General features: G+C 43.1%; 1 protein-coding gene and 1 long non-coding RNA gene across 2 annotated transcripts; one reads left to right on the plus strand and one right to left on the minus strand.

Moving 5' to 3' along the window:
- Positions 1-5,517: 5,517 nt before the first annotated feature.
- en2b (engrailed homeobox 2b) lies at positions 5,518-11,067 on the minus strand. The gene is made up of 2 exons (XM_017711709.2): positions 9,924-11,067; positions 5,518-7,498 (listed from the first exon to the last, which is right to left on the minus strand). Exons 1-2 carry the CDS (start codon positions 10,387-10,389, stop codon positions 7,179-7,181), a joined length of 786 nt encoding a protein of 261 aa, XP_017567198.1. The 5' UTR covers positions 10,390-11,067; the 3' UTR covers positions 5,518-7,178.
- A 7,473-nt stretch (positions 11,068-18,540) lies between these two features.
- Positions 18,541-24,051, plus strand: LOC119266094. Its single transcript, XR_005131850.1, has 3 exons — positions 18,541-18,882; positions 21,934-22,034; positions 23,841-24,051. It is a non-coding gene; the product is annotated as an uncharacterized LOC119266094 (long non-coding RNA).
- Positions 24,052-25,504: the final 1,453 nt, after the last annotated feature.

Consider the following 25,504-nt stretch of genomic DNA (forward strand, 5'->3'; position numbering starts at 1 on the left):
GACCCTCATTTTTAAGTCCTAAAAATTACAATTCATTCACAGCTTTCTAGGCGCATGGGCGAAGGTGGCCGTGCATTCCTGGGGGGCTCCGACCCCCTTGGTGGAAAGGCCACTTTATGCCCACTACACGGACTGGATGATGAAGCATTTTGTTTAATTTCCTAAACTCCACCAGGCTGGAAGCAGGAAGAGCCCACTTTCTTTCACAAATATGAGCTAGAGAGTGGACGTCTAAGTTCAGCAGTGAGCTCTAGCATTAACTTGTATTCTAACAAGATTAAAATATATTTGTCCTGGAGATTAGCATACTTAAGTCCTCCTTTGGCCTTTTCGGCAGTAGCAAGCACGCTTTGATCTGTGTTGTGTGGCGAGGGCCCGGCTATGGGCTGGCTATCGGAGGGGCGAGTGTGAAATTAGCCTGATGTCATCCCCATTCTTCACCTTCGCCCATCTTTCACCGGCCTTAATTATATTTCCGCCACAAAGCTCCGGCGCTTCATTGCATATTCAAATCTGACTAGGAAGCGTTTTTTCGAAAACTATAGATAAATAACTCAGTGGGGGAGGGGTCAGGACGGGGGCCCCTTTGTATGAGGGGGCCAACAGGAGACGTCAATACTTTTCTGATATGTATTTTCTTTTGGAGTGTGACTGGCCTTTGCCTCCGCCATTTGTTGGAGTTCAGCTTGGGGCATGGGTCTCTGTGTGACAAGACGGCTGGACTTCTTGAAGGAAGGAAGGTAGGACACTTTGGGTGTGGGTGTGAGAGGCGAGAGAGGCTTTTTCAATCACAATAGGCAGATGTTTTTGTCTGTAGCGGGGCAGCCTTGTCAGGACCGTCCTGCATGAAACTAGACGTTTGGAATAAACGTGGTTCACCCGTCGTATATGGGCCCACGCTTCAGCTGGTCACTCTTTTACCTACGCAATCAGCATAGCTTCACAGACATAGTCAAAAACGTTTATAGTGCCCGAGCTGAGGTAGCAACCCGTTTCTTTTTTTCAAAGTAAAATATGCATTCGTATGCAAATGTTTGGGCACCCCTTATTAAATGACATGTTTTGTAGTGGTGAAAATAAGTGAACACATCCTGTGCAGAGAACATACTGCACGTTTTAATGCATGGTTATTGTGTGTTTGCTGAACTAAACACATTGAGGAAAACAAAACTGGCATATGCAGAAATAATGACGCCTTTGATGTTGTACGTTTCAGTTGTTTTAATATGTTGCACTCTGCAAATAAATACAATTGTGCTCTAAAATTTGCAGAAAAAATCTATTTTTGAGTTTGGTCTTTGGAAAAGACGTGTTCACTTATTTTCTGTTATAACATCATGAAAAAAATATGCAATTTCACATTCAAGTATTTGCATGCACTTAGGCATTTTCACTTTTCTCAAATGTTTTAAAATACTTTGGCTTAAACTCAAGTGTATTTCTGAGGAAGGTAGTCAGCTTTTTTCACTCTCGCCATTCACAATTAGCTACAAATTCACTCTTAGGTTTAATGTCATTGTTCTGCACTCTGATTAATTGCTGCAGTTAACTGTACAGCGCTTAACTGTACTTTTTTGTACTGTACTGTACTTTCAGTAGCTTAAGGGAACATACCCCTCTCAATAACAATCCCCTCCCCCATTTTTATTTTTTCTTTTCTGTTTTTATATTTTAAAATGCTTAGAAAACATACCTATAGACCCTTTACCTCTAATCTGGCCACTATATTGCACCCATAAACCTCATTTAACCATTTAAGGTACAAAATTGGACGTTGAGGATGATCTTACAGGGTCTATTTACATTTTTTGTAGCATGAGCTGCAAAAATGTACTTGTGCAATACCTATTTTTTCGGACTGTGTTTGTTCAGCAACTGGACTGCTTTGCTGTTGTGCACGTCTTACTTTGGAGCTTCAGCATTTTGTTTTAGACTTAAAAGCAAAGTTTTAGATGCTGGATGTACTAAAAAGATTTCTACTTTTTGCTAAGCTACTTTTACTTCCACTATTCCCTATTCTATCGAACTCTATGGAAAGTCTTAACCTGAGTGTGGCTGAAAAGTACTCTCCACTGTGGAGTAATGATTATAGGTGTTCAGACTAAACTTAAATATAGACCTAAACTGAGTATAAGCCTGCAGTTTGAGCAGTTAAGGACAGAAAGTTGTCTCCACAAAGCAGTTAGAGGTTCCAGTCGAGCTTGGAGGTGAAACGTCCGGGCTCCTGCAGCTGGGGTTTAAAGCTTTGACCTCTAACGGGGTCTCCCGGCCACGCCGCTGGCCCTAGCTCCGCTTCCAGAAGCTGGGCAGGTCGGTGAGCGCTGGGCGTTACTTCCACATACAAGCCGGGCAGGAATAGAAATGCAGATGAGCTTTACTGCAGCATTGAGTAGCGCAGGTCAATGCTGGGAATCGCTTCTCAGAGATGGGCTGCTGCTTCCCCTTTGTATCGGCCCCTATTCACCCCTGCGACTTTCTCCACAGCTTTTTTCGCATAGCATAATGTAACTGTTTGCTCCAAAGTCTGCAACTAGTGATTAGGGTGATTAGGTTTGTGCATGTGCTGCTCTCCATGTGCACAAAGGCGCCCTAACAAGAAAGTTTGGAGTTCTAATGTCTGCGTTTCTGTAGTGACGTGTCTTAAATGGATGGTCCCAATAGGCTGTGAAAGTTGCACAAAGCAGGCTTCGTTTTTAGGCAAAATTATGTTTTAACAGTGATCTTAATAATAAGTGTTTTGTACACAAACCCAGATCATAATGGATCTGATGTACACTGAGGAGTCCAAGCTGAGATGACCAAAGAGAAACAGTTACGAGTACACAAAGTGGAAATCATTTTATGGCACCATCTCAGTCTAAAGTCTGGGGCAGGTCTACAGTGGGGTCTGAAAGCCTGAGACCGCATTGGACATCTGAAAACATGAAAAGAAACAGTGGAAAGTTTTCAAATTCCGAAAAGTCGCAAGCGAAGAAAAGTTATAACAAGTCAAACGACAACGATATATCGCTGCTGTTGGAAAAACCTCGTATCTCCTAAATGGTAACTTTACAGGAGAAGGATAAAACCTACTTTCCTTTTATTGTAAGTCAGTGGACCCAGAATTTTGTCCAAGTCATTTTGGGCCGTTTCTTTTGATCTATTCTTCATTAAATTTACAAACAATGTAAAGGACAACAGGACAATTTTCAAATTATGTCAAAGAACTGGAAAACTACAAAAATGGAGATACGAGGTTTTCTTCTAAAAGCAGCGATAAGATGCAAGATGCAGCAATATTCCTGGGTTGCTATTCAAATTTAGGCCAATTTGTTATTTTGACCATACTGAGGCCTTTTTTCATATGTATATATTTTATACGTCTTCAAATGACTCTAAGGTGGACTTGATCTACTCATCAGAGGTTTGTAGAGTCCAGTTCAAGCACATGCAGTCATTAAAGTAAAAGTGCCCCAAAGGAATTCCAAATAGAAGCATTTTTCACTAGTGGTCTCAGACTTTTGGACCCCACTGTATGATCTAATTAAGCGTCGTGTCCTTTGAGAATGATTAGTGAGCGTGAAACTGCTGTTATGCTGTTATGGAATGGACTTGTTGGTGGAAACTTTGGCCAGTTGTTTTTAAATGTAAACAAAACTAAGAGTGAAGTTTAGAAGTTCTGTTTGCACTTTTTAGACTTTAACTGAGGTTTTATCTACAGTAGAAAAGGCGGAAATATTGAAAAGCTCTGTGGCTTCTAGCATTTGTGATGTTCACCAAGAATTTTTGTTGCGTCCTTCTGCGTATGAGGGGCCAGTATGAGCCTGATGATGTCCAGCAAGGGTGGGATCCAAGCTGAGACCACTCAGGCATCTTTTGCATGAAATCTGCAAATTGTAGTGCTGTTTATTTCAAATTGTATTTCTATATATTTGCTGAATTTTAAATATAGAATATGCCATAACTTTTGCTCAGACCACGGTTGTTGATTTATGTTTTTTTTCCCTTCAATTTGTTAAATCAAGATTATTTGTTAAAATGTTGAACACAAAATATATGCTTAAACATGTAAAAGCAAATATATGTGGTGTACAACTAAACTGAAAAGGAAAAGGGGGGATGGGTGGTTTGCCCAAATGCAATGTTTTGGAGAGACCCTCACTCGTGGGCCTTTGGCCAACTTTGAGCAGACTCCGCGTGCGCGTTCAGTACTGTTGCATTTTTGTGCCGTTGTGAGTTTCAAACGACTGAGCCGAAGCTAAACATTAAAATTCTATTGCCCGTCCCATTCTTTTCAAAATAAAAGCTTCTATGCGTTCCTCTGAACTGAATGCAAACGCTCTAAATAACATTGTTTAATCTTTACATGTAAAATTACTGAATCAGCTTCTGTAAAATCTCTATTGAAGGGGAGGTCTAACAATTTTGCAAAAAAAAAAAAAAAAAAAATTAGCAAAATTGGTAGACCCCCCCCCCGCATTTACATTTTACATTTTACATTTTGAGATGTAAAAAAAAGTCAACTGTTTTGATGTGAAATGCTTCAGTGAGGGGAACCTTACAGTAGTGTTGATAGGAACCAGGAGTTCATAACAATAAACTAGTGTAAATATGGACAAATAACGTTAATATTCAGCATAGCAGGCCCCTCTCCACAATAAATAGATTGAAAATACATTTAAGCAACATTCTTTGGTCAAAGGCATCCTAGAATGATGAGTAAGGCATCAGGCAACAGTTACATTCTTAAGACGTCTGGTTCCTATTACCGTCACTGTGGACTATTCCGACTCCTCTAGGATGCAGCATTTCATGTCAAACCACTGTAAATCGTGAAGGGGAACTCCACTGATTTTTCACAATTTCGACATAATGAATTGTTTGAGATGTAAACAAAGTCGTTTGGAGTGGTTTAGCGTGAGACGCTCTGTTCTAGAGAAACTTGTTCACAGTGGTGGTGATGGGAACCAGACGTCCATCTCTAAAAGCCTCCCTCACAGAAATATAAACATTCCATGTGATAACTATTTGCTGCCTGATATTGTTTTATGAGAGTTTTGTGATGATGTTTTTGGCTTTATGTACTTCAACCCATTTATTTTCATCCATGCATGGATTGTAAGGCAAAATAGTTCATAAGTTTAAAAATAATTGTTTGAAACTTATGAGAAATTGACCATATCACCATCAACATTACATGTTTACAAGTATCAACATTACAAGTGTGTGTGTGTATATTGTGTGTATATATAGACACACACACACACACACACACATATATATATATATATATATATATATATATATATATGTATATATATATATAGTTATTTATTTATATATACATGCACACACACACACACACACATACATGGACTGACTTATTTTTTTTAAAAAGTAAACTTCCCATTTAACCTTTCTATAGCCCTTTAAGGCCCACATAAGGCCTTTTATTTTTCTTAAGATAAGCAACAAAGGAAGTGACCACTGGTCACTTTCCCAGTGAGTGGACGGTTTGCAAAGAGGGTCAGTCAAACGTACAAATAAGCATCGTTTTATTGACCTGTTCACTTCTGGTTGGCTTTAATTACACAAATAAACATGATACAAATTATGTACATCTGTTTAAAGGATGCTTCAGAAGAGAACCACGTGATATTGAAAAGAAATCAAAGGGGGAAAAAAATAAAACAAAGAAAACCAACTTAAATTATCTCTTTCTGCTTTTATACATAGGCTTTGTCTGTAGAATCTGCTGTAAATTCTGTTGGAGCTGCTGAGTTTGTGTCCATCCCGTCCGGCGCAGTCCTTAGACATCTGAATATACTCATATATATAGAAAAAAGAAGGTTCCTCTCACAACTTTAAGGCAGAAGCGCGCTTGTTGGGTGAATGGGTTCACGCGCGCGCGCACTTTTTTTTTTGTTGTTGTTGTTTTTTTTTGTTTGTTTGTTTTGAAATGTAGGTACAATGACAGCACAGTTCACACCACCGATTTGGTCTGGAGTAGGAACTCTCCGTCCTCTCGCCGCTCTCATGCAAAGGCCTCGCGCGTTATTGCATGACCACATGGACACACAGTGAAATAAATAAGATTAAAAAAAGCCCTCGGACTTTCCCCACAGCTCTGACCACGACTCCCACATAACACGCAGAAACAGGCGAGGGGCAGGAGGACGTCGCTCCGCCAGGACCCCAGAAAACGCGTCGCCCAGACGACCGGCGTGAAAGAGGAAGAAGGAGGAAAACTATGTTGTACATTCCCGTCTCGAAAAGTCCAGTACAGTCCATTTGGGTCAAGTATTCTCCCTTAAATACGTGTCCATTTATTTATTGGTGTCTTTCGTCGTTCCGAGGTTGTCGCTTGTTCGCCAGTCACGCGTCTGAACTTCTTCCTGATGAGTTAAATAGATCTATAAATACGAGTTTGTTTGTTTGTTTGTTTGTTTGTTTGTTTGTTGAAGCACTGCACGTCAGAACGATTGAGCCTTGCGTTCAAAAGTAATGACCGAAGACGTAAAACTGACATTAAAAAATAATAATTATTATTATTATAATAATAAGATAACACTTTAAAATAAAAACAACATGGAAACTGGACACTGAACTAAGATAAAGTTTTGCCACTTCATTATTTATTTATTCATTCATTCATTTATTTATTTATTTAAAAAAAAAAATCACAGTTGCCTGAATGCAGCAGGAAAAAAATCTTTGGACTTCAGCATGGATTAAAGACGATCATGTGTCTCGACGTCAAGTGTCAATCAAAAGCAAAAGCGAGTCTCTCTCTCTCCCCCCTCTCTCTCTCTCTCTCTCTCCCCCTCTCTCTCTCCCCCCTCTCTCTCTCTCTTTCTCTCTCTCAACTCCTTTTTTTCTTTTTTAAATAAGAAAACTTTGCCTACTTTTCTTCACCAGGCGTTTTTTTCAGACTGTGGACAGCAGTGTTAATATAAAAAAAACAGAAAAAAAAGAAAAACAAAAACAACCAGCCCACGCAAAATGCAAAATTACAATCAACATTAAAATATTAAAATATTGCAGAGTGCTTTCTCCTTCGTAGAGTCTACTCCGTTTCTGCTGGTATTTTGTACACTGGCCCTTTTATTTATTTATTTTTTTTTACTTATGATTTTTTTTTCTCTTTTATTTATTGCATTGTAATCGTATAGCCGTCCCCCTCGTGCTCGTCCTCGCGCTCAGTCGCTGTCTGATTTGTCCTCCTTGTTGTTGACGGTGGCGTGATTGTACAGGCCCTGGGCCATCAGGTGCAAGGCCAGCGTGTTCTTGGTCCCTGAAGCCTTCTTGATCTTGGCCCTCTTGTTCTGGAACCAGATCTTGATCTGGGACTCGTTGAGGCCGAGCTCCTGCGCCAGGCTCTGCCGCCTCTGCTCGGTCAGGTAGCGGTTGGTCTGGAACTCGGACTTCAGTCTCTGCAGCTGCTCGGCGGTGAAGGCGGTGCGCGGGCGCTTGTCCTCTTTGCTCAGGCTTTTCTTCTTTGGTTTGCGGGATCTTGGCCCTGCGTTTGGTCAGTGCACACATACGGGTTAGAGGAGCTTGGGGGGGTGGGGGGGGGGGGCTTAAGGTGATCATGATCTTAGGACCAGCTTTAGTAATAATAATAATAATATTAATATTAGTAGGGGTGGTAGCAGAAGTAGTAGTAATAATAACGTTACTCTCAGTGTTAGACCAGTTATATAACAATATCCTTACTGTAGTGTAGTAGTAGCTTTAGTAATCGTAATAAGCACAATGATCAGCCGTCACTCATAATACTAATAATAATGCAATAGCGTATAAACCCCACGATTATAGTAATTACAATCGTCGTCATCCCCATCACAGTAGTAGGCTAGCAGGGGTCATGCAATTAGTGCAAATGAAAATAGTACTAATCATAACGATGGCCCACATCATTACTATCGCCTATGTCTTGTTAATAGCAGGTATAATAGTAACACTGTGATAACAATCACTAGCATTATAGCACTAATCATCACCAGCGTCATCCTCACAGTAGCAGAAGGACACCACACTAATATCCATCATCAACATGGGCTCAGTCGGAGCATATCAGCCATAATATAAAAACAGTCGTTCATAATAAGAATAGCAGTACGCGCAAAGATAACCCTGGGCATAGTGAATGGTAGTAGAGGTGTAGATGTAAACGATCTCCGTGGCTGAGTTCTGATATCGAACCTTACAACTTTATAACTTTAAATAAAGAATCTGCCAACAAAGCTTCTCGCATTTGCATACGAGCCATAATTCAATAGGTCTGCTCGAGTTTTGGCCTAAGAAGGCCCGCTGGATTTGGGGGTGGGGGTGGGGTGAGTGCCAGGGTGGGAGGGTGTTAGGGTGGGGTGGGGTGGGGGGGGGTTGAGTATGAGGGGGTTAGGCGATCCTTTCTCCCCCTGTTACCATAGAAACCACATTTATAAGGCCGCATGTTGTCCATAAACTTGTTATAAGTGTAGCACGTCTCATTCTACACCAGCCACCGCCAAGCCATTCCTATCGATCCCGGTCCGAAGATCAATGCTTCCAATGAGCAGTACAGACGAGCCCATCCTTATTATGACCTTTATTAGCCATTCCAGACGTATTTTGCAGCGTCTGTCTGATCTTTAAACAGATTATCCTTTCATATGCTCGCGTTACTGAGAGGTGTGGAGGTGTGGAGGGCCTCGGCGCCGCTTCGTGGGGTTTTAAACGTTAGTGATGTGATTTAGGCTGTGATTTAGGCTGCGATGCACGCTCATGGCTCCGTTATACGTTTCTTAGGTTAAAATATATTTTTAAAAATCAGGCGATTAAATTGCGACAAAATTTTTCATAAATAAAAAAAAAACTGATTTCAGTTTGTGGACTGAGCAACTCCGATGAAAACTTGCCTCTGTGTAGCTTAGCAGAGTCATTTTACTGCCCTTGAATTTACTTTTTTTTTGGCGAATTCGCTCTGAATTGCGCAAAAGGGGAAAATTCGCTTTGCGCCAAAAATACATAAACCTCAAATTCAATTGCGGGAAACGACGGCGAGTGAAGGAAGAGTGTCTTCAGGAGTGAAATATGTGCTTTAGCACGTAGCCTGGCTCAACTCCATTGTCAAAAATATGCTAATGAAATATTAACAAAGACAGCGGTGGAACAATGCAGGTGCAAAAAAAAAAAAAACTTGGCCTCGTTTTTTATTTTCCCTAAAAATACGGGCCAAATTTGTTTTTCAACTTCAGCGCGTTTTTTTTTTTAATTCGACCGCGGAGAAATTCTGAAACTAAACTGTTTATTTTTCATCAGAAATGGTCGCGGCGAGCGACTGGACAATTTGGTCTTCGCTGCCCTTGAATAACCCCAAGACTAAAAACATTAATGCATAATAATAATAATAATAATAATATTAATAATAACAAAATAAAGCAGCGCTGAATGAAAGTTTCCAGGCCTGTTTTGGTTTCCTGGTATTTTTCTTTTTTTGTTTTCAGACCTGATTCGCACCGGTTTCGTCAAATCGGACGATTAATTTTTGATTGATTTATCGATTATTTTAGAAACAGTTATTTCCGTCAAAAATGCATCAAGAAGCGTAACTCTGGACTGAACTCCTCTTGGCGGGCGGTGTCACGGTCAACGAGACCTACTAGCCTATTCATAGGTCAGGCTTTTAGGGGCTGTTGTGGCCTAGGCTGCGCGAGCTTTCTAAATTTCGATCAATCTGTTTTTTTACGCTTTTTGCTTCACGGGAGAAGCTCAAAGAAATCAGAAAATATTCCAGGAGATAAATCAATGCGCATCAACGCGGTAAGGGTGAACTCAACATTTTGTAGCCCTGGAAATGACCGAGCTCTGACCGCAGCGCTGGAGATCGTTCTGGACGTAATTCCACTGAATAAATAACTCCATTCAGTATCGAATTTATAATATATTAAGTGCGCCCCTACCTGATGATGGTCTGTCCGAGTATCTGGTGCAGTAGACCCAGGCTGGCCACAGCATGGACTTGCTATTTGGGGGCGCGCTGCTCTGAGAGCACTCCGAGTCCGAGCTCAGGCACTGGTCCGCGCTTTCGGCGCGTGCTCCGTCCGGGGTCCTTTTTGCCCCAGCCCCCGCCCGTGGTCCAGACGTCCCTTCCTCGGGTACGGGCGCGCCCACCGGCTCCGTAGCCGCCGAGGGATCGCTGGTGACGGCGGCCCGGTGGTTGTGGTTGTGGTGATGGTGATGATGGTGGTGGTCATGGTCGTGGTCGCTGGCCGCGATGCCCTCTTTCCTCCGCCCGAAGTCCGGCCGCAGGATGTTGTCGATGTAAAAGTTGGTGACCCGGTGGGCGTGCAGGTTGCCCGGCGCGTGCAGCAGCGACTCGTCGCCTGAGTCCTCCGCGCCTCTGGGGCTCCGGTCCTTCTCCTCCATCCCCAAACTCGCAGCTCTTTAACCCCTTTCTGCCCCGCACAGCCGCGTCCCGCTTCCAGCTTTGAACAAACCTTCCTCTGCGTGCAGTTCTGCGCGTGTCTCTGTATAAAAACGCCAGAGAGCAGAAAAAAAACAAAGAATAAAAGTCGAGAAGGAAAAAAATCTCGATTAAACGCCGCGACCCTCACAAAGAAAAACCATCATTTCAGGATTTAATCCCACTCTGAGCTCCACGGAGTAGTTTATTGTACTTCTAGTTATTATTCGGGTTATTATTATGAATGTAAGGCTACTTTATGGAACTATTGTGGACGCAGCGCTGTGCCTCAGTGCCCAAAGCTCGGGGTAAATAAAGAGGCGCTAACTGGCTCTGAAATACTTTCACTACGGATTTTTGTTCTTATTTTTAATACGAGCCCCCACCTCGTCCCCCCTCCCACCGGTGACGTTGCACTCCCGGTATCCTAGACACGTGCCTTGGGCCAATAGGACGGGGGAGGCTTTGCCACGTGACCCGCTGACTCTGCTAAGTGACAGCACCCCAACCTCGCCTCGATCTCAGGACTTAAAGCTACAGCACGCTGGAATTCAGAAAAGCTGCTCTTTAGGGTTGAAACCAGGCCACCCTTGGCTTGACCTACGCTCTTGGTTCTTCAGGGGTTCTTAAGCAAAGACAGTGATCCTGTATAGAACCGGGAACATCCCCAAGAACCACGTGCGTGCGTCAACGGTTGCTTCTCCAGATTGATGGAGAATGGGTTGTATGCCGTTCCTTTTGAAAATGGTTCTATGTCGCAAAAAATGGTTCTGCAGCTAAGAATGAAGAACCCTTTTCCCCCAGAAAGGTCTCACCATTGTCTTTACCGAAGAATCTTTGAAGGACCATCTATGTCACTCGTTTGGGCTGCTCATGAAGGTTATCCAGTCAATTGGAGGCGCAGACCCCCTGAAAGCTGACTCCATGGTTGGGGTGGAGATGGTTTGTGGTCTCCTCCTGCATGGCCATGGCCCAGAGCGAGCTAAATAAATGGCCGCATGCCTCCACAGGCTCGGCCCACCACATTTGGACCACCGTAGAGGTGACGTCTGAAGATACTAATAATAAAGTACAGCCAGTCATGTGTTTTCCTTTGGTTGTGCGTGTGGAGAAGTTAGACCACCTAATATCAATGAATTGATGTCAAATAAAGTGGGATAATATCGAGCAAAGGCCCTTTTAGCCCCAACGCGGGACTGTATGCCTCCCCATGTGGGGTTAAGAGGGCTCTGGCACTCGGGTCAGTCGTCAAGGGGGCTGGTGGCTCTTTAAAAGAAACCAGTGATGCCAAACCAACTGCGGTGCACATGATGCTCTGCAGCGCCAAAATGAAACAAATCCCCGCAGTTTGCAAGAGATGGGACGCTTCAGAGACCACCAGGCTCTCCTAATAGACCTCGGTTGCGGACGCTTCGCCACGTTGCGACGGTGTTGGACAAGCTGAGTGGGCAGCCGAATCACGCGCTGGCACGTTTTCCTGTAAATAGCCCTGCTTTTATTCGGACCGTGTGCTAAAACACAGCCTGGATAACGCGCAAACAACTGCGTCCGTTTCAACTGGTCACGATCTCCTGGTCATCCGCTGCTTTCGGAAGCACTAGTTGGTCTCGGATGGGTCGTAGGTGCAGCCCATAGTTCTGTATAGTATCAGTAACAGGTTCTATACCTTTTTGGCACAACTTGGGTCCATTTTTGAGAGAAAAGGGGACCGTATACAGCAGGGCAGTCGGGTTCTGTGAGCTGTCATGGTTCTGTAACATTCTCCTCACTCAAGAACCCTTGAAGAACCTCTCTTTTTCAGAGGTGCAGGTGAATATGATTATAGGATAACAGCGCTGAGTCCAGTTATCCTGCTGAATGTAAACCGTGCTGCTGCGTTTTGAGGGAAAGGCCGGCAGGGACTGCGGCTGGAGCTGTTTGGCTGGGCCTGTAGTAGTGAGGCAGCAAAGCGCTCCTCTGGTTCAAAAACTACAAACAACAACAACTCTCAGCAGTGTGAGGAGCACCGTGCCCGCGCATTTCCCCAGTAAAACCACGTTATTCCGGCTTTCTAAGCGCTTCGTCATGTTCTGCTGCACTTCCAGAACTCACACCGCCGCCCCTCATAGCACCCCGCGTCCTAGAGCAGGCCGCGGTAGAAGAGCCCAGAGGCCGAGCTGTGGAGGAAAGGAGGAACATTTCCTGGGAATATAATCTGACTGTGAAGCTGGACAGTAATGAGCAGTGGAGGGCCTAAGCCAATCAGTGTCGTGACATTTGTTATCCAATAGAAGGTTTGTGGTTGGTGTCCTGGTTTTATTATTATTATTATTATTATTATTATTATTATAGTTTTTATTTATATTTCATGTATTTATTTATTTTTAGGTGAGTGTTGATGTTGCTTTTTATTTAAAATGGTTAATTTGATAGATAGATAGATAGATAGATAGATAGATAGATAGATAGATAGATAGATAGATAGATAGATATGTAGATAGATAGATATAGATATATATGTAGATAGATGGATAAAGCAGGCTATACGTATTTGCATATATATATATATATATATATATATATATATATATATATATATATATATGTGTGTGTGTGTGTAGATAGATAAAGCATATATATATATATATGGGTTAGGGTTAAATAGTTCTATATGTCTATATATAAGTATGTATTATAATTACAAATATTATATAAATGTACTTTTTAAAGAATGTGATTACACATTTTGTATGTATATATAATGAATGAGTAAGTTCAGCTCATTGGCTAATTATATTTAACACGGTTAAATCGATGAACAGTATCGCTTTACAGAAAACGCTGCTAATAACGCGCGAGGCGTTTAGTTTTCCCCATTAACGCCCCGCTTTCAGCCATAACACGGCTTGTTTTAGAAACTTCAGGTCACGGGTCACGGTAATCAGACACAGTCGGTTTAATCCAGGAGGAATTCTTTGGGATTAACGCTCTTCTTAAAAACTCTTTGCATCTTACGATCAGTTTGCGCGCTCATCGTCCAGCCCCGCTCGTGAAGCTGGGCCTGTCCGGCTGACCCTCCCCGGCCCCTTTAGCGCCGCTCAGTTTCAGGCTCGTGAATGTTCGTCAGGTCCTGGTGCTGCGTGATTGCTGGAGTCCCCGTTTAGCCGCACTAAGACGCTCTTCAGTGTGTCCACTGTTCCCACATCAGACCACCTGAGAGCTCAAATCCGTCTTTAACTGGACGTTTCAGCGAAACGGCGGCGCGCTGGAGGTGAAAGTTTGGTGGGAGCTTTGAGAGCAGCGAGCAGGAGCTGAGCCTGCAGGACAGAAGCCCCGGGAAGGGCCTGGGAGGTAAATGTAAAGGACTACAGTGGGTGCTTTCCCCCAGTGGCCCTCTGTAAAGATGAAAGTGATAAAAGTAATTGTAAATAAATAAATAAATAAATAAATAAATAGGACTGGACTGTGTGATCTAATGCTGAACAAACAGCTGAGACAAGACCAAAGGGTTTCTGAGGGCTCAGACGGTTTTATGCGTTTTTGTTTTAAAACTGACCGCAAAACATGCGGCTTTCAGGAAAGCGCAGAGGCGTCCAGGAGCAGGATTTTAGCGCGAGGAATGTGGTATGAAGCAAAAGCAACATAAGGCAAACAAAAGTAACAAGAAGTGGGAAAAATGAAGGTTTTACAGAGTTGGTAAAAAAACTCCTTGACGTTGCCTTGAAGTTTGACTCAACACACTCTCAGAGAAATAGGTACCACCCTGTCCCTGGCGCAGTACCCCTCTTGTCACTGTGGTGGGATCCTCAGGGGTACAGCCCAGTACCTTTACTCGTGGAACATAACTGAACCAGAATCCACTGAAATGATCTGTTCTAAGCTGCACTGGCTCCACACCCTCTGTCTCACCGCCAGGCTTTTTATCCATTGGTTCCGTTGTAAAGCAGTAGTTTATATAAAGACACAGATTCCTACTTTTCCACTTGGGAAAACTTGTTTAACTACACAACTGGACCTTAAAACCGCTGTAGTGCCTTTGAGGGAACGTCTACGCTGTTTGTACCTTGATGAACGAATCGTGAACCTGCACGGCACCTTTATTTCCAACAGTGCACTTTAACTTTGATTCATGATTTTCCCATTTCCCATTTTTTGGGAATTATTCCGGTGAAATCCCCAAAAATGATGCGCTGTGTTTGCCCCAGCGAACAATCAGCTGGTCCGAACGCAGCTCCATTAGTTTCGACCGTCTCTGATAATAAAAGCTCCAAACCCGCTGAAAATAACGCGCATCGCATTTTTTCATTTATGTGTTTTATTATTTTTTTTTTATCGCTCACAAAAAAAACCCCAAAATGTCTCGAGCCTGAAGCAAAGAGGGTTTTTTTTTGTGAATGAGCGCGCGAGGGCTTTTGCCAGCTCACAGATCATAGAGCTGAGATGAGCAGCGCAGATGTGGCCCATTCAATAGGCAGTGATACCGGGCCGGGAACAATGGAGGGGTCACCCGGGATCCCCCAGCTTCCTGTTGGCCTTTGGAAAACAAACTGAAGAAATGGAGAAAAGAAGGGAAAAGACCTCGAGGGAGCGCGAGGACCAGGATAAAGGTTACTGGCTGTTTCCTATTTGGGTCTGAGGGGCTTGAACCGGGTGACATGCGCACGCATTCACACAGAGCGCTGCGTTCAGACCTTCAGCGCGTTGACGCGCCTGCTGGGTTTTAGATTTAGACTCGTCTGCGCTCTGGAGTAAAGGTGACAGTCATTTGGAAGAACCACGCCTGGTTCCTTAAGGAACCTGTCAATGGATGGTTCCTTGGAGAGCCACGCACTTTTAATAAAAGACGGCTCTTCTTTCAGGTTCTGTTTCAGAACAATACCGTTTTTTGTGCGTGTTGGGATTGATAGAGAATGTGCTGTAAGCTTCTTTATAGAGGCCAAAGAGAACCTCATTCTTGTTGAGTCACATAGAACCGTTTTCAAAAAAAGGTTCCATATAGAATCATAACAATAAAAAAAAACATTTCACCATGCAAAGAACCATGGTTCTATTTAGCACCCTTTACTAACACTTGAAGAACCATGTATTTTTAACTGTGTACCAAAAACGTTTCCTTGGTTCCATGTAGAACCTTTCCTTAAGGTTCCTTAACGAGCTGCTTGTTTTATACCAATGGAAGGGCCGTCGTGGAACCTGCAACCAGACCAACAACCCTGACTGTGCCTTACTTGCAACTTCAGGCTCGTTTGAGGTCCTAGCATGAAATCAGCTTTCTCCTGAAATCGCATCTTCAAAGTGGCCCAAGAATCACTCTGAGGGTCTTCAACAGGTTCCTGGAGCTCGAATCGGCTCGAGACGAGCTCGCGGAAACACACCTGACCTGCAGACACTCGCTGAACATAACCGCCTTCAAACATCACCCTGCAGTATGAACTGGCTTCCAGTGAAGGTTAGGGAGCTCTGTAGTAGCTCGGAGTCTTCAGTGTGACTCGGATTATAATCTGGGCTTCGGGTGTTTATTCGCTGGTTGGTGTTTACACCTTTCAGTTTACCGTAAACAGCATTTCCGCAGCTGGATGGAAAGCAGCTGCTCCGCAACAGGTGCGGGATTAGAGTCCGTCCCGCCGGGGTGGTCACCGTTTCAGACACCAGCGGTCATCCAGGGATTTTATTACTTTTTCAATGAAAAGCTTCTTTCTTTCTTTCTTTCTTTCTTTCTTTCTTTCTTTCTTTCTTTCTTTCTTTCTTTCTTTCTTTCTTCCTCTCCTTTCTTTCTTTCTTTCTTTCTTTCTTCATTTCTTCCTCTCTTTCTTTCTTTCTTTCTTTCTTTCTTCATTTCTTCCTCTCTTTCTTTCTTTCTTTCTTTCTTTCTTTCTTTCTTTCTTTCTTTCTTCATTTCTTCCTCTCTTTCTTTCTTTCTTTCTTTCTTTCTTTCTTTCTTTCTTTCTTTCTTCATTTCTTTCTTCATTTCTTTCTTCATTTCTTTCTTTCTTTCTTTCTTTCTTCATTTCTGTCTTTCTTACTTTCTTTCTTTCTTCATTCATTTCTTCCTTTCTTTATTTGTTTGTTTGTTTCTTTCCTTCTTCTTTTCTTTCTTTCCTTCTTTCTTTCTTCGTTTCTTCTTTTCTTTCTTTCTTTCTTTCTTCGTTCCTTTCTTCATTTCTTTCTTTCTTTCTTTCTTCGTTCCTTTGTTCCTTTCTTTGTTTGTTTGTTTGTTTCTTTCTTTCCTTCTTCATTTCTTTCTTTCTTTCTTCTTTTCTTTCTTTCTTTCTTTCTTTCTTTCTTTCTTTCTTTCTTTCTTTCTTTCTTTCTTCCTTCCTTCGTTTCTTCCTTCCTTCCTTTTGATGAAGTTATTATTTTTACGAATTCATTACGTTTTTCAGCCTATTATCTGTCGTTTTTGCTAGAAAATTAATGGAATTATCCCCAAATTGGTTTCTCTGAGATTACATGTTTAAAATGCTTTACCATCTTTAGCACATACATATTTTTATTCATATCTATCTATCTATCTATCTATCTATCTATCTATCTATCTATCTATCTATCTATCTATCTATATAAAAGATGGGAAAACGTTATTTTCCATTAAATTTGCACGAAATGGAAATTTGCCTTACACGTGATACCGACAACGACGAAGAAGCAAATCAGAAGAGTGTTTATATTCTCCACCGAGGACTTTTCAGTGGGTAGAGCCGTTTTTAAAAGTTTCTCTAAAAAGCAAAACACGACAGATTGTCCATGTTGAAATGAGGAAGGAGAACCAGTCATTCAGCCGTCCAAATGTCCAAGGTTCTACTCCTGCATTGCTTTTCCTAAAGAACCCTCCAAGATCTCCACATCCTCGAACTCAGGATCGAGCTCGTCATTAGCCGTTACAGACCCGCTGGGCTCTCTGCGCCGAGCTGGGCCTGAACGGCACAGAACCGGGGGCTTCACGTGAACGTCAGCCCTTCACTTCCACCTTAACCTGCACTTCACCGGGCGCATATCTGACCCATCAGTCACTGCGGCCGTGAAAGACGCAGCGCATGTCCTACTAATTGTCCATCACAGAAAACTCGTCGAAGAGGTCAGAACTGTGATTACAACATATCACAGGGTAAACAATCACAACAAACAAGTATAATTAACAGTCTGTGGGTTATTCCGTACCAGTAGGTTCCCACGTTAAGCTTTCGTTATAGGGTATAAAGGGGAATTCCACCAATTTCCCCAAATTTTGGCATAATTCACTGGTTTAACTGTAACGTCACCCAGAGCGGTTCGTCCTAGAGAAACTTACAGACTCTGATTTCTGTAGTGGTGGTGACGGGAACCAGGCGTCACCATGGCTACAGCACAAATACAGACATTTCACGCACTACCCGGAACGCCTAGTGAACCTACACGAGTCTTCTGACTTCAAAATGTATCTAAAGCCGTGAATTTATCACGAGAAAAAAAGGCATTCACACATTCACAGCCATTTCATCTGGGAGGGAGCTTTTAGAGGAGGACGTCTGGTTCCTATCACCACAAGTTTCTCTGCGACTGACCGTTTCACATCAACCCCCTGGGGCCGAGTCTGCGCCTCAGCCACGCGGCTGTGTTAGACGTTTAGGCTCCGCGGCGAGTTTGAAGCTGCGTCATAAGCATGTAATTACGCAGACGTTCTGGAAATGCGGTGGAGTTGCCCTTCGGCTGCGGAGGTTCTGGCGTTGGGAGCGCAGCAGTTCCTCCCAGGGACCGAGAATAAGGTGCAAAATTGTGACCTCAGAGCGCGCGCGGACGAGCGGGGAGAGCGTGAAAGGGGGCGCGGAGACGGCGCGCGAGGCTCCTGCGGAAAGCGAGCCCCTCCGCTCATTGTTTCGGGGAAGTTTGCGGTTGTAAGCCGGAGCTCAGGCACAGCCGGCCGCAGCACAAAGGCGGTAACGCTGCGTGATCAGGGAAAATGGAGAGCCCCGCTCCGTGAAAAGGGGCCGTCTCCTTTCTTCTTTCTCCCCGCGTCACATTCCCGGTCATTCAAGTTTAAAGCCATATAAATCTGCGCCGCTCGCCCCGCGCGCTCCGTCTCCGCCGCGCTGTTTCTCTCCACAGTTCATTTCATGAACTCCGGCTCCGCGTTAATGCGCGGCCTGCGCGTTTCTATCGCGGGCCAAAAGCCGCCGCGGGCCTTTCGGGACGTCTATATTAATGCGTTTGGGCTGGACAGTGAGAAAGGCTCGCGGAGAGGAAGTGCTGTGTCTGCTGCTGTACCCCCCCCCACACACACACCCCCACACACCCCCACTGGTTTTGTTCTGCTCTGGACTGCAATAATGAGTGACCCAGATGCGGATAATAATATGAGTGAAAGGACGCGGCGGTGCTCAGTGGGGAGGGAAGAACATGGTTGTGTCATTCAGAGCCACAACGTCGCGCCATGATCTGTTTAGGAAATGAAGCCTCTGGCCACATTTCAGCTTCTGGGACCACCAGAACAAAGTCTCCGAGTAAGTTGACCGCTTCCTTTATTACAACACATAGTCCAGTGCAATAAGCCGTGGGACTGATTTTCATTATTTATGTATGGAATGTACTGCATATGCAAACTAATAAGTAATAGATGTATGTATACAATAAGATGTGTGTCTGTGTGTGTGTATATATACATAAATAAAAGTTATATTAAGTTAATAAATTAGTAAATTACTTAAGTTATATTAATTTAGTAAATAAAAAGTTATATTAAGTTAATAAAGAATTAATACTAGACTTCAGGCCTACATTTGGCCTAACTTTAAAACCACTGGTTGGACGTTTTCAGGCCTCACGTCTCCTTTAAATTCACCAGTTAATTAATTGACTTTAAATTATAGAAAACAAATTGCATTGTTTCAATACATAAAAAATCTCTAATGTTTTACTGTCGCTTTCTTATTTTATGTGTATGTAAAAATACTTAAATCATACACACACACACACACACGCACACACACACACACGCACACACACACACACACACACACACACACACACACACACACACACATATATATATATATATATATATATATATATATATATATATATATATATATATATATATATATATATATATATGTATATAAGGTTCTTCACACAAACAAATAAACAGGAACCAGAAGTAATTCCTCAATGGCATCAAAGAACCTAATGTTAGTCATATCCTTATATATAGAACACTTTATGGAAATGGCAGCGACAGATGACGATATATGCGTATTTAAATATACATTCACACGTGTGTGCGAAAGTTAATGCACTCCTTGTCAAATGCGTTGTTGATTCTCTAAATAAAAGGAATTTAAAAAGTTATAAAATCCTGTCAGAGATAAAGCTCCTAAACTGCCACTGGGGCAGCACCTCTCTCGTCACTGGGGTGGTTCCCTCAAGGCTCCATCTCAGAACCTCTAGTCAGGGAACATAACCGAACCCTAATGATCTGTTCTACTGACCCCCACCCCCCCACCCCCCACTGCCCTGTTTTAAAACATTCGGTTGGGGAAAGGAACAAACCCCAACTTTACACCTGGAGAACCTGATTAAAGCTTCACGATCAGGCCTTAGAACCACTGCTGGAGCTTTGAGGGAACATCTACACTGTTTGTACCTCGATGAATGAGAAACATACTTTATTTCTAACAGAGCAGCGAACACGCTTGTGCACATTTTAACACCCAATTAAAAACAGGCCCTGTGGAAAAGTCATGAGACATTTTATATTCGGTCATTTAGTTTTGTGTAATGTGTTAAATTCAGCAAATAAACGGGTTGGTGACGGCAGCGGCGGTTCCCCTTTGATCTCCCAGCGGGATATAAACTCAGGCCAGTTTCCGAAACTCTGTCTGAAGTAAAGGATAAAGGAGTGGCAGGTATGACCCGCGTTACTGCTCTCAGCCAGGCCGCCGTCCAACTGGCTGAAGGCACAAAGGCCTTTAATTGGCTGAAGGGGAATGACATCACACATAATCATCATCACCAGCGTAAAATCCTCCCGGCTCTGGCTTTGGCTTCTTGGCCGCATCTATTCAGCAGAGAGTCAGATGTGATGCTTTAACCTTGAGGGATGAAGCCCGTCTGCTGACAGCCCGAAAAAAAGACAGACCAAAAAGTCTCTGTGTTGTGACTGAGGAAATCCAAAAAAGCCCAGGCGAGACCCCCACCCCCCTCTCCAGGAGTCCCCCTGCCAATCCTTCCAACCCCCCTCACCACCTTTCTTTTGTCCAACAGGATCAAATAACGCAGTTGTGGCCCATATGAGCTGCTTTATCATCCAAAATAGAAAGAGTTCTCTGACATTTTGGCTTTTCTGGAGGATTAAAATAACAGTCCCGTACGGCCAAAGACCAACCACAGCGACTCAGAGCAACAAATTAATAATAATTAACCTTTTATGGAGCTTATAGACACGCTACATTTAATCTGACCTCTCAAATTCCTTCAGCCAAAAAAAAAATCTCTTTTACAGTTTCCCTGTCAGCGAGAAGGAGCAGCGCGCACATCCCCATCAGCTGAAGATTAATCTTTACTCAAACACCCATCATATTTTTCCCACCTGGCGAAAGCTCATTATCTGCAGTGTTTAAAGTGCCTGCGCGGTGTCACTCGAGCCATATGCATTTAAATTGGATATTAAGCGCGAGAGCAAAAAAATTAAGGCCGTCGCTTCCATCAGATGTAAAATAATCCCGTAAAACAATAGCAGTTCCACATCAGCGAGCTTCTCGCCCGCAAGCTAGAGAAGGGCTGTTGCTTTGGAGGGTCACGTAGAGAGCGCCCACTCGGTCGACTTGGAAAGATCAAACGATGTCCAGTTTTTAGATTTCAAAGCTTTTTTTAAAAGAGAGATAAAAAAGTGCCGTACAGGCTCATCAAGGTACAAATCACGTAAATGTGCCCTCAGAGGTACCAGTGGGCGCCAAGTGCAACTGTGTTACGTTTTTTAAGGAATCTGTACAAAGAAATGAATAAATAAACGAGTTCAAATTTAAAATTGAATTGCAATGGAAAATATAATGTTCTGTTCTTTAATTTCAAAGATCTGAAGACCTAGGCTTGAGCTACCGAACTCCCCTGAGATAGAACCGTTTTAGTCCCATTTCTACTGTAACGCAAAAATTGTGAAAACATAACAAAAAAAAACTTGCAAGTGTTTTACATCCTCTCGCAAAGTCTGTACATTATATCGCAAACAATTCACGTTCTCTTCCAAATGTTTTGCGTTTTCTTGCAGTTGTTCTGCGTCTCCTCGCAAGAGTTTTTCAGTAGCTCGCAAATTTCACCGCACTCGCAATTTTTGCTGGAGAACTCAAAATCATTGCGAGAGAATGTAAAACATTTGCGAGGGAATGCAATAATAAATTATGGACTTGGTACAATTGCATTTTTAATTTTTTTTTATTTTTGGTTTACATTACAGATTGGTTAAAATCACTAATACAAATCTGGTAACACATGAAATTTCTCATATTTCTCATATTGCACGCATAATTTCTCAAACCTGGTATCTGGTCATTTTTCAGCTTTTGGGATAACTGGAACATTTAATGGAGAATGTATTAAAAGGAACGACCCAGAATGGCTCGGAAGGACGTCTGGTTCCATTGACTTACATTAAAAATAGGTGGGTTTTTCCCTTCTGCTGGAAATTTACCATTTTGGAGATATGAAGTTTTCTTCTGACTACAGCGGCATACATCCCAGTTACTGAGGTGACAGAGTTAATATGAGCTGAACTGGATAAATTCTACAGACCAAACAAATCCTCCCAGCATTCTTAGCTATTTTGTTGGTTTCTGTTCATGAGCTCTTCTAATAATTCTTCTTCTAACAGAGCTCTCCTTGCAAAATGTTACTGTGGCGTCATCGCATGCTGTCATGTTAATTATGAAATGTTACGTAGTGGTGTCGGCGTTGTTGTTGTTGTTGTTGTTTTTCTCACAATGATGGCGTTTAGTGTTCAGCTTCATCAGGTCAGCCTGGACCCATGAATACTAATAGAACAGCAAACATGCATTAAACTCTTCCTCAGAGATGGAAGATATTATATATTATATATTATATATTATAAGCCAGTCCAGAACACAACGGATTCGTTTTAATTGATGCCAGTATATCACACAAGGCCGAATATTCAGCCGTTTATAATGACTGGGCTGCAGTATCTACAACTCGTATAAATTATTAAACCCTGAATTTTTTTATTCAAACAATAAATTTTCAAGATTGAAAAAAAATCAACTAAGGTAAGTTTACAGGGTAAAAAGTCGGGAAAACCGCCAGTATGTGATTCTGAACCACCCCGGAGTGGAACCACGACGTTTTCGAGCCTGGCGGCTGTAGAGTGGCTCCAATCCTGCCGATAATAAATTTGCGCCAGAAAGATTTTGAGAAATTTGCGTCAAAAATGTGATTGAAACGAACGAGCGCCTAAAATTGAATCGTTAGACGGTTACGACATGTCCAGATAACATCGAGACCCCAGAGCAGTGGGTGGGGGGGGCTGTAGCAGACAGACAGGTTAGACCTCACGAAAAAATACAACCTTCAAAAATAAATTAATGAATTAATCAATCAATCAATTAATTAATTGGAGGAATATTGAAATTTTGCGGAATCCTGGGAGCTGGGAGATTTCCGGGTGAGGCAGGGTCAGTGTGGTCGCCGATGGTGACCGGACTGCGAGCCGATCTGATAAAGTTTTAAGCAGCGCGCGCTCTGAGATGCTGGTTGAGCTGCCGCCTCATTATCGTGATTAAGCACCGTGACTCGGGTGAGCTGAGCGTGATTATTTGCCAGCTGCAGGAATAAACGCACCGGCGGCCTTGCCTTCCTCCAGTCTGAGCGCCAGGCCTCCTGCGTCTCCTGCGCGTTTGCTGTCTCGCCTCTATAGCCGTCCAGTGACGCACGCGGGCCCTGAATCAGGCGGTGTGGAGGACCCGAGCGGTTTGGACGCCCCCCGTCACCCTGAAAACCGCCGCGCAAAAGCGCCGCAGTCGCTCCGAAGCAGCAGAAACATTTAGAACAAATAAACGGCTGTGACGCACTGAAACGCACAGACCTGCGGGCTGATGAAGACGCAGGAGCGCAGCTCACGCTTCTCGCCGTCACATGTTTCAGTTATATCACCTTGATAAAGAAAGATCTGCAGCAGCTCCTCAGCGAACAGGAGCACTTCTGTAGTCCTGCATGAAGCAGCAGCATGTACTGCGTCATATTCTATCTATCTGTTTGTCTGTCTGTCTCTCTGTCTCTCTATCTATCCTTGTACCCGTTTGCATTTAATTTTTAATTCATTTATTCTAATTTATATCTATTTTTTAGGCAATGTTTATTTTCAGCTGCTGCTCTTCACCTACAGTGCCGAAATGTAAACGAAATGTTTTTGGTCCTAAATGCTTCTGCTTGTTTTCTGTGTTCGTGTTTGTAGAGGCTGTGAGTTCTTCTTCCTCCCATAAGCCACATGGTGAACCCCTCCTCAGGACTACATGGGGTCTGTAGCAGCAACGCACCATCGACCACCTGAAACAGTGAGAAAAGTTTGCTTTTGTTCCTGCTTTACTGGCAGAGAGAGAAAGAAGAGAGAGTGAGAGAGAGAAAGAGAGAGTGAGAGAGAGAGAGAAAGAAGAGAGAGTGAGAGTGAGAGAGAGAAAGAGAGAGTGAAAGTGAGAAAGAGAGAAAGAGACAGAGACAGAGAGAGAGAGAGAGAGAGACAGAGAGAGGGAGAGAGAGAAAGAGAGAGAGAGAGAGAGAAAGAAGAGAGAGTGAGAGTGAGAGAGAGAAAGAGAGAGTGAAAGTGAGAAAGAGAGAAAGAGACAGAGACAGAGAGAGAGAGAGAGAGAAAGAAAGAGAGAGACAGAGAGAGAGAGACAGAGAGAGGGAGAGAGAGAGAGAGAGAGAGAGAGAGAGAAAGAGAGAGAGAGAGAGAGAGAGAGAGAAAGCGAGAAAGAGAGTGAGACAGAGAGAAAGAGAAAGAGAGAGAAAGAGAGAGACACAGGGAGAGACACAGGGAGAGAGACAGACATAGGGCTAAACGGTGCTCTTTAGTCAGGGTAACTGACCACTGTCCGCTGTTGACCAGCGTCTCGTCTTAGTCTGTTAAAATCATGACCAGGGCCAGATCATCGCAGTAGCCCTGTGTCTCTCAGGCTTTTCCTTTATTTCTGCAGTGAAGGTCACAGTTCACCCACGGATTCACATGAAACTGAGGTCACGTTTCTCATGTTGGAGCAAAGCTCTCGGCCATATGCAATGTGGGTTTTGTTACCCCTCTGAATGACACAGTGGAGGCGTTCAGCAGTGCACGACGGTAAATGCCGCCCCTCCCTCTTTATCCAGCAGTGAGACCCTCTCAGGGTGCAGGGAGGAGAGGGTACCTACCTACAGAACTCAATAAAGGCCCAGCGGAGCTGAACCCACCGCTTTCCACTGCCCTCTCTCATCAGGAGGGAGATCCTTAAGCTCCTTAAGCAGCCTTTCAGAAGGAGATTTAGCTAATGGACCAAACACGACCCAATATTTCACCCCTACAATACCAGAAATATGGGCTACTTCTGATCTTACATTGTGCTGCTTGTAATGATCCGCTGGTGTTTTTATTCAGTGTGTCATTGGAAGTGTGAGAGTATTGTGGTCTGTTTTATTTTACAGTGGTATTATTTTTTTTTGTGTGGATGTTTTAATGAAGACAGTATGTTCAAATGCACTGAAACCCGTCCAGAAAAAAATCTGGACAAATCTTCCACATATTTTCTAAAATATCTGAATAATTAAATGAACTGTTTATGCTTCATTATAGAGAAACCTCCAGACTCAGATGTCTTTACAAGGTCACCGTGTCTACAACACACATTGAGCAATATTTATGTACCATCCAAAACCACCAGTGAACCTACACGTGTCTTCTGAGTTTTATATTTCATTTTGATCAATGTAAAATATGGAAAATCTGAAAAAATACCTTTTTGGGTGGAACTATGTTGCCTCATCACACCCTACATGTACCTCTCCACCATAAGTAGATTAAAATAAATGGATTATGAGCGTTTTGGGCCAAAACTTTAGAAAAATATCAAACTATGTCTCAGACTTCAG

The sequence above is a fragment of the Pygocentrus nattereri genome, chromosome 19 (assembly GCF_015220715.1).
Source record: "Pygocentrus nattereri isolate fPygNat1 chromosome 19, fPygNat1.pri, whole genome shotgun sequence".
In the NCBI taxonomy this organism is placed as follows: domain Eukaryota; kingdom Metazoa; phylum Chordata; class Actinopteri; order Characiformes; family Serrasalmidae; genus Pygocentrus; species Pygocentrus nattereri.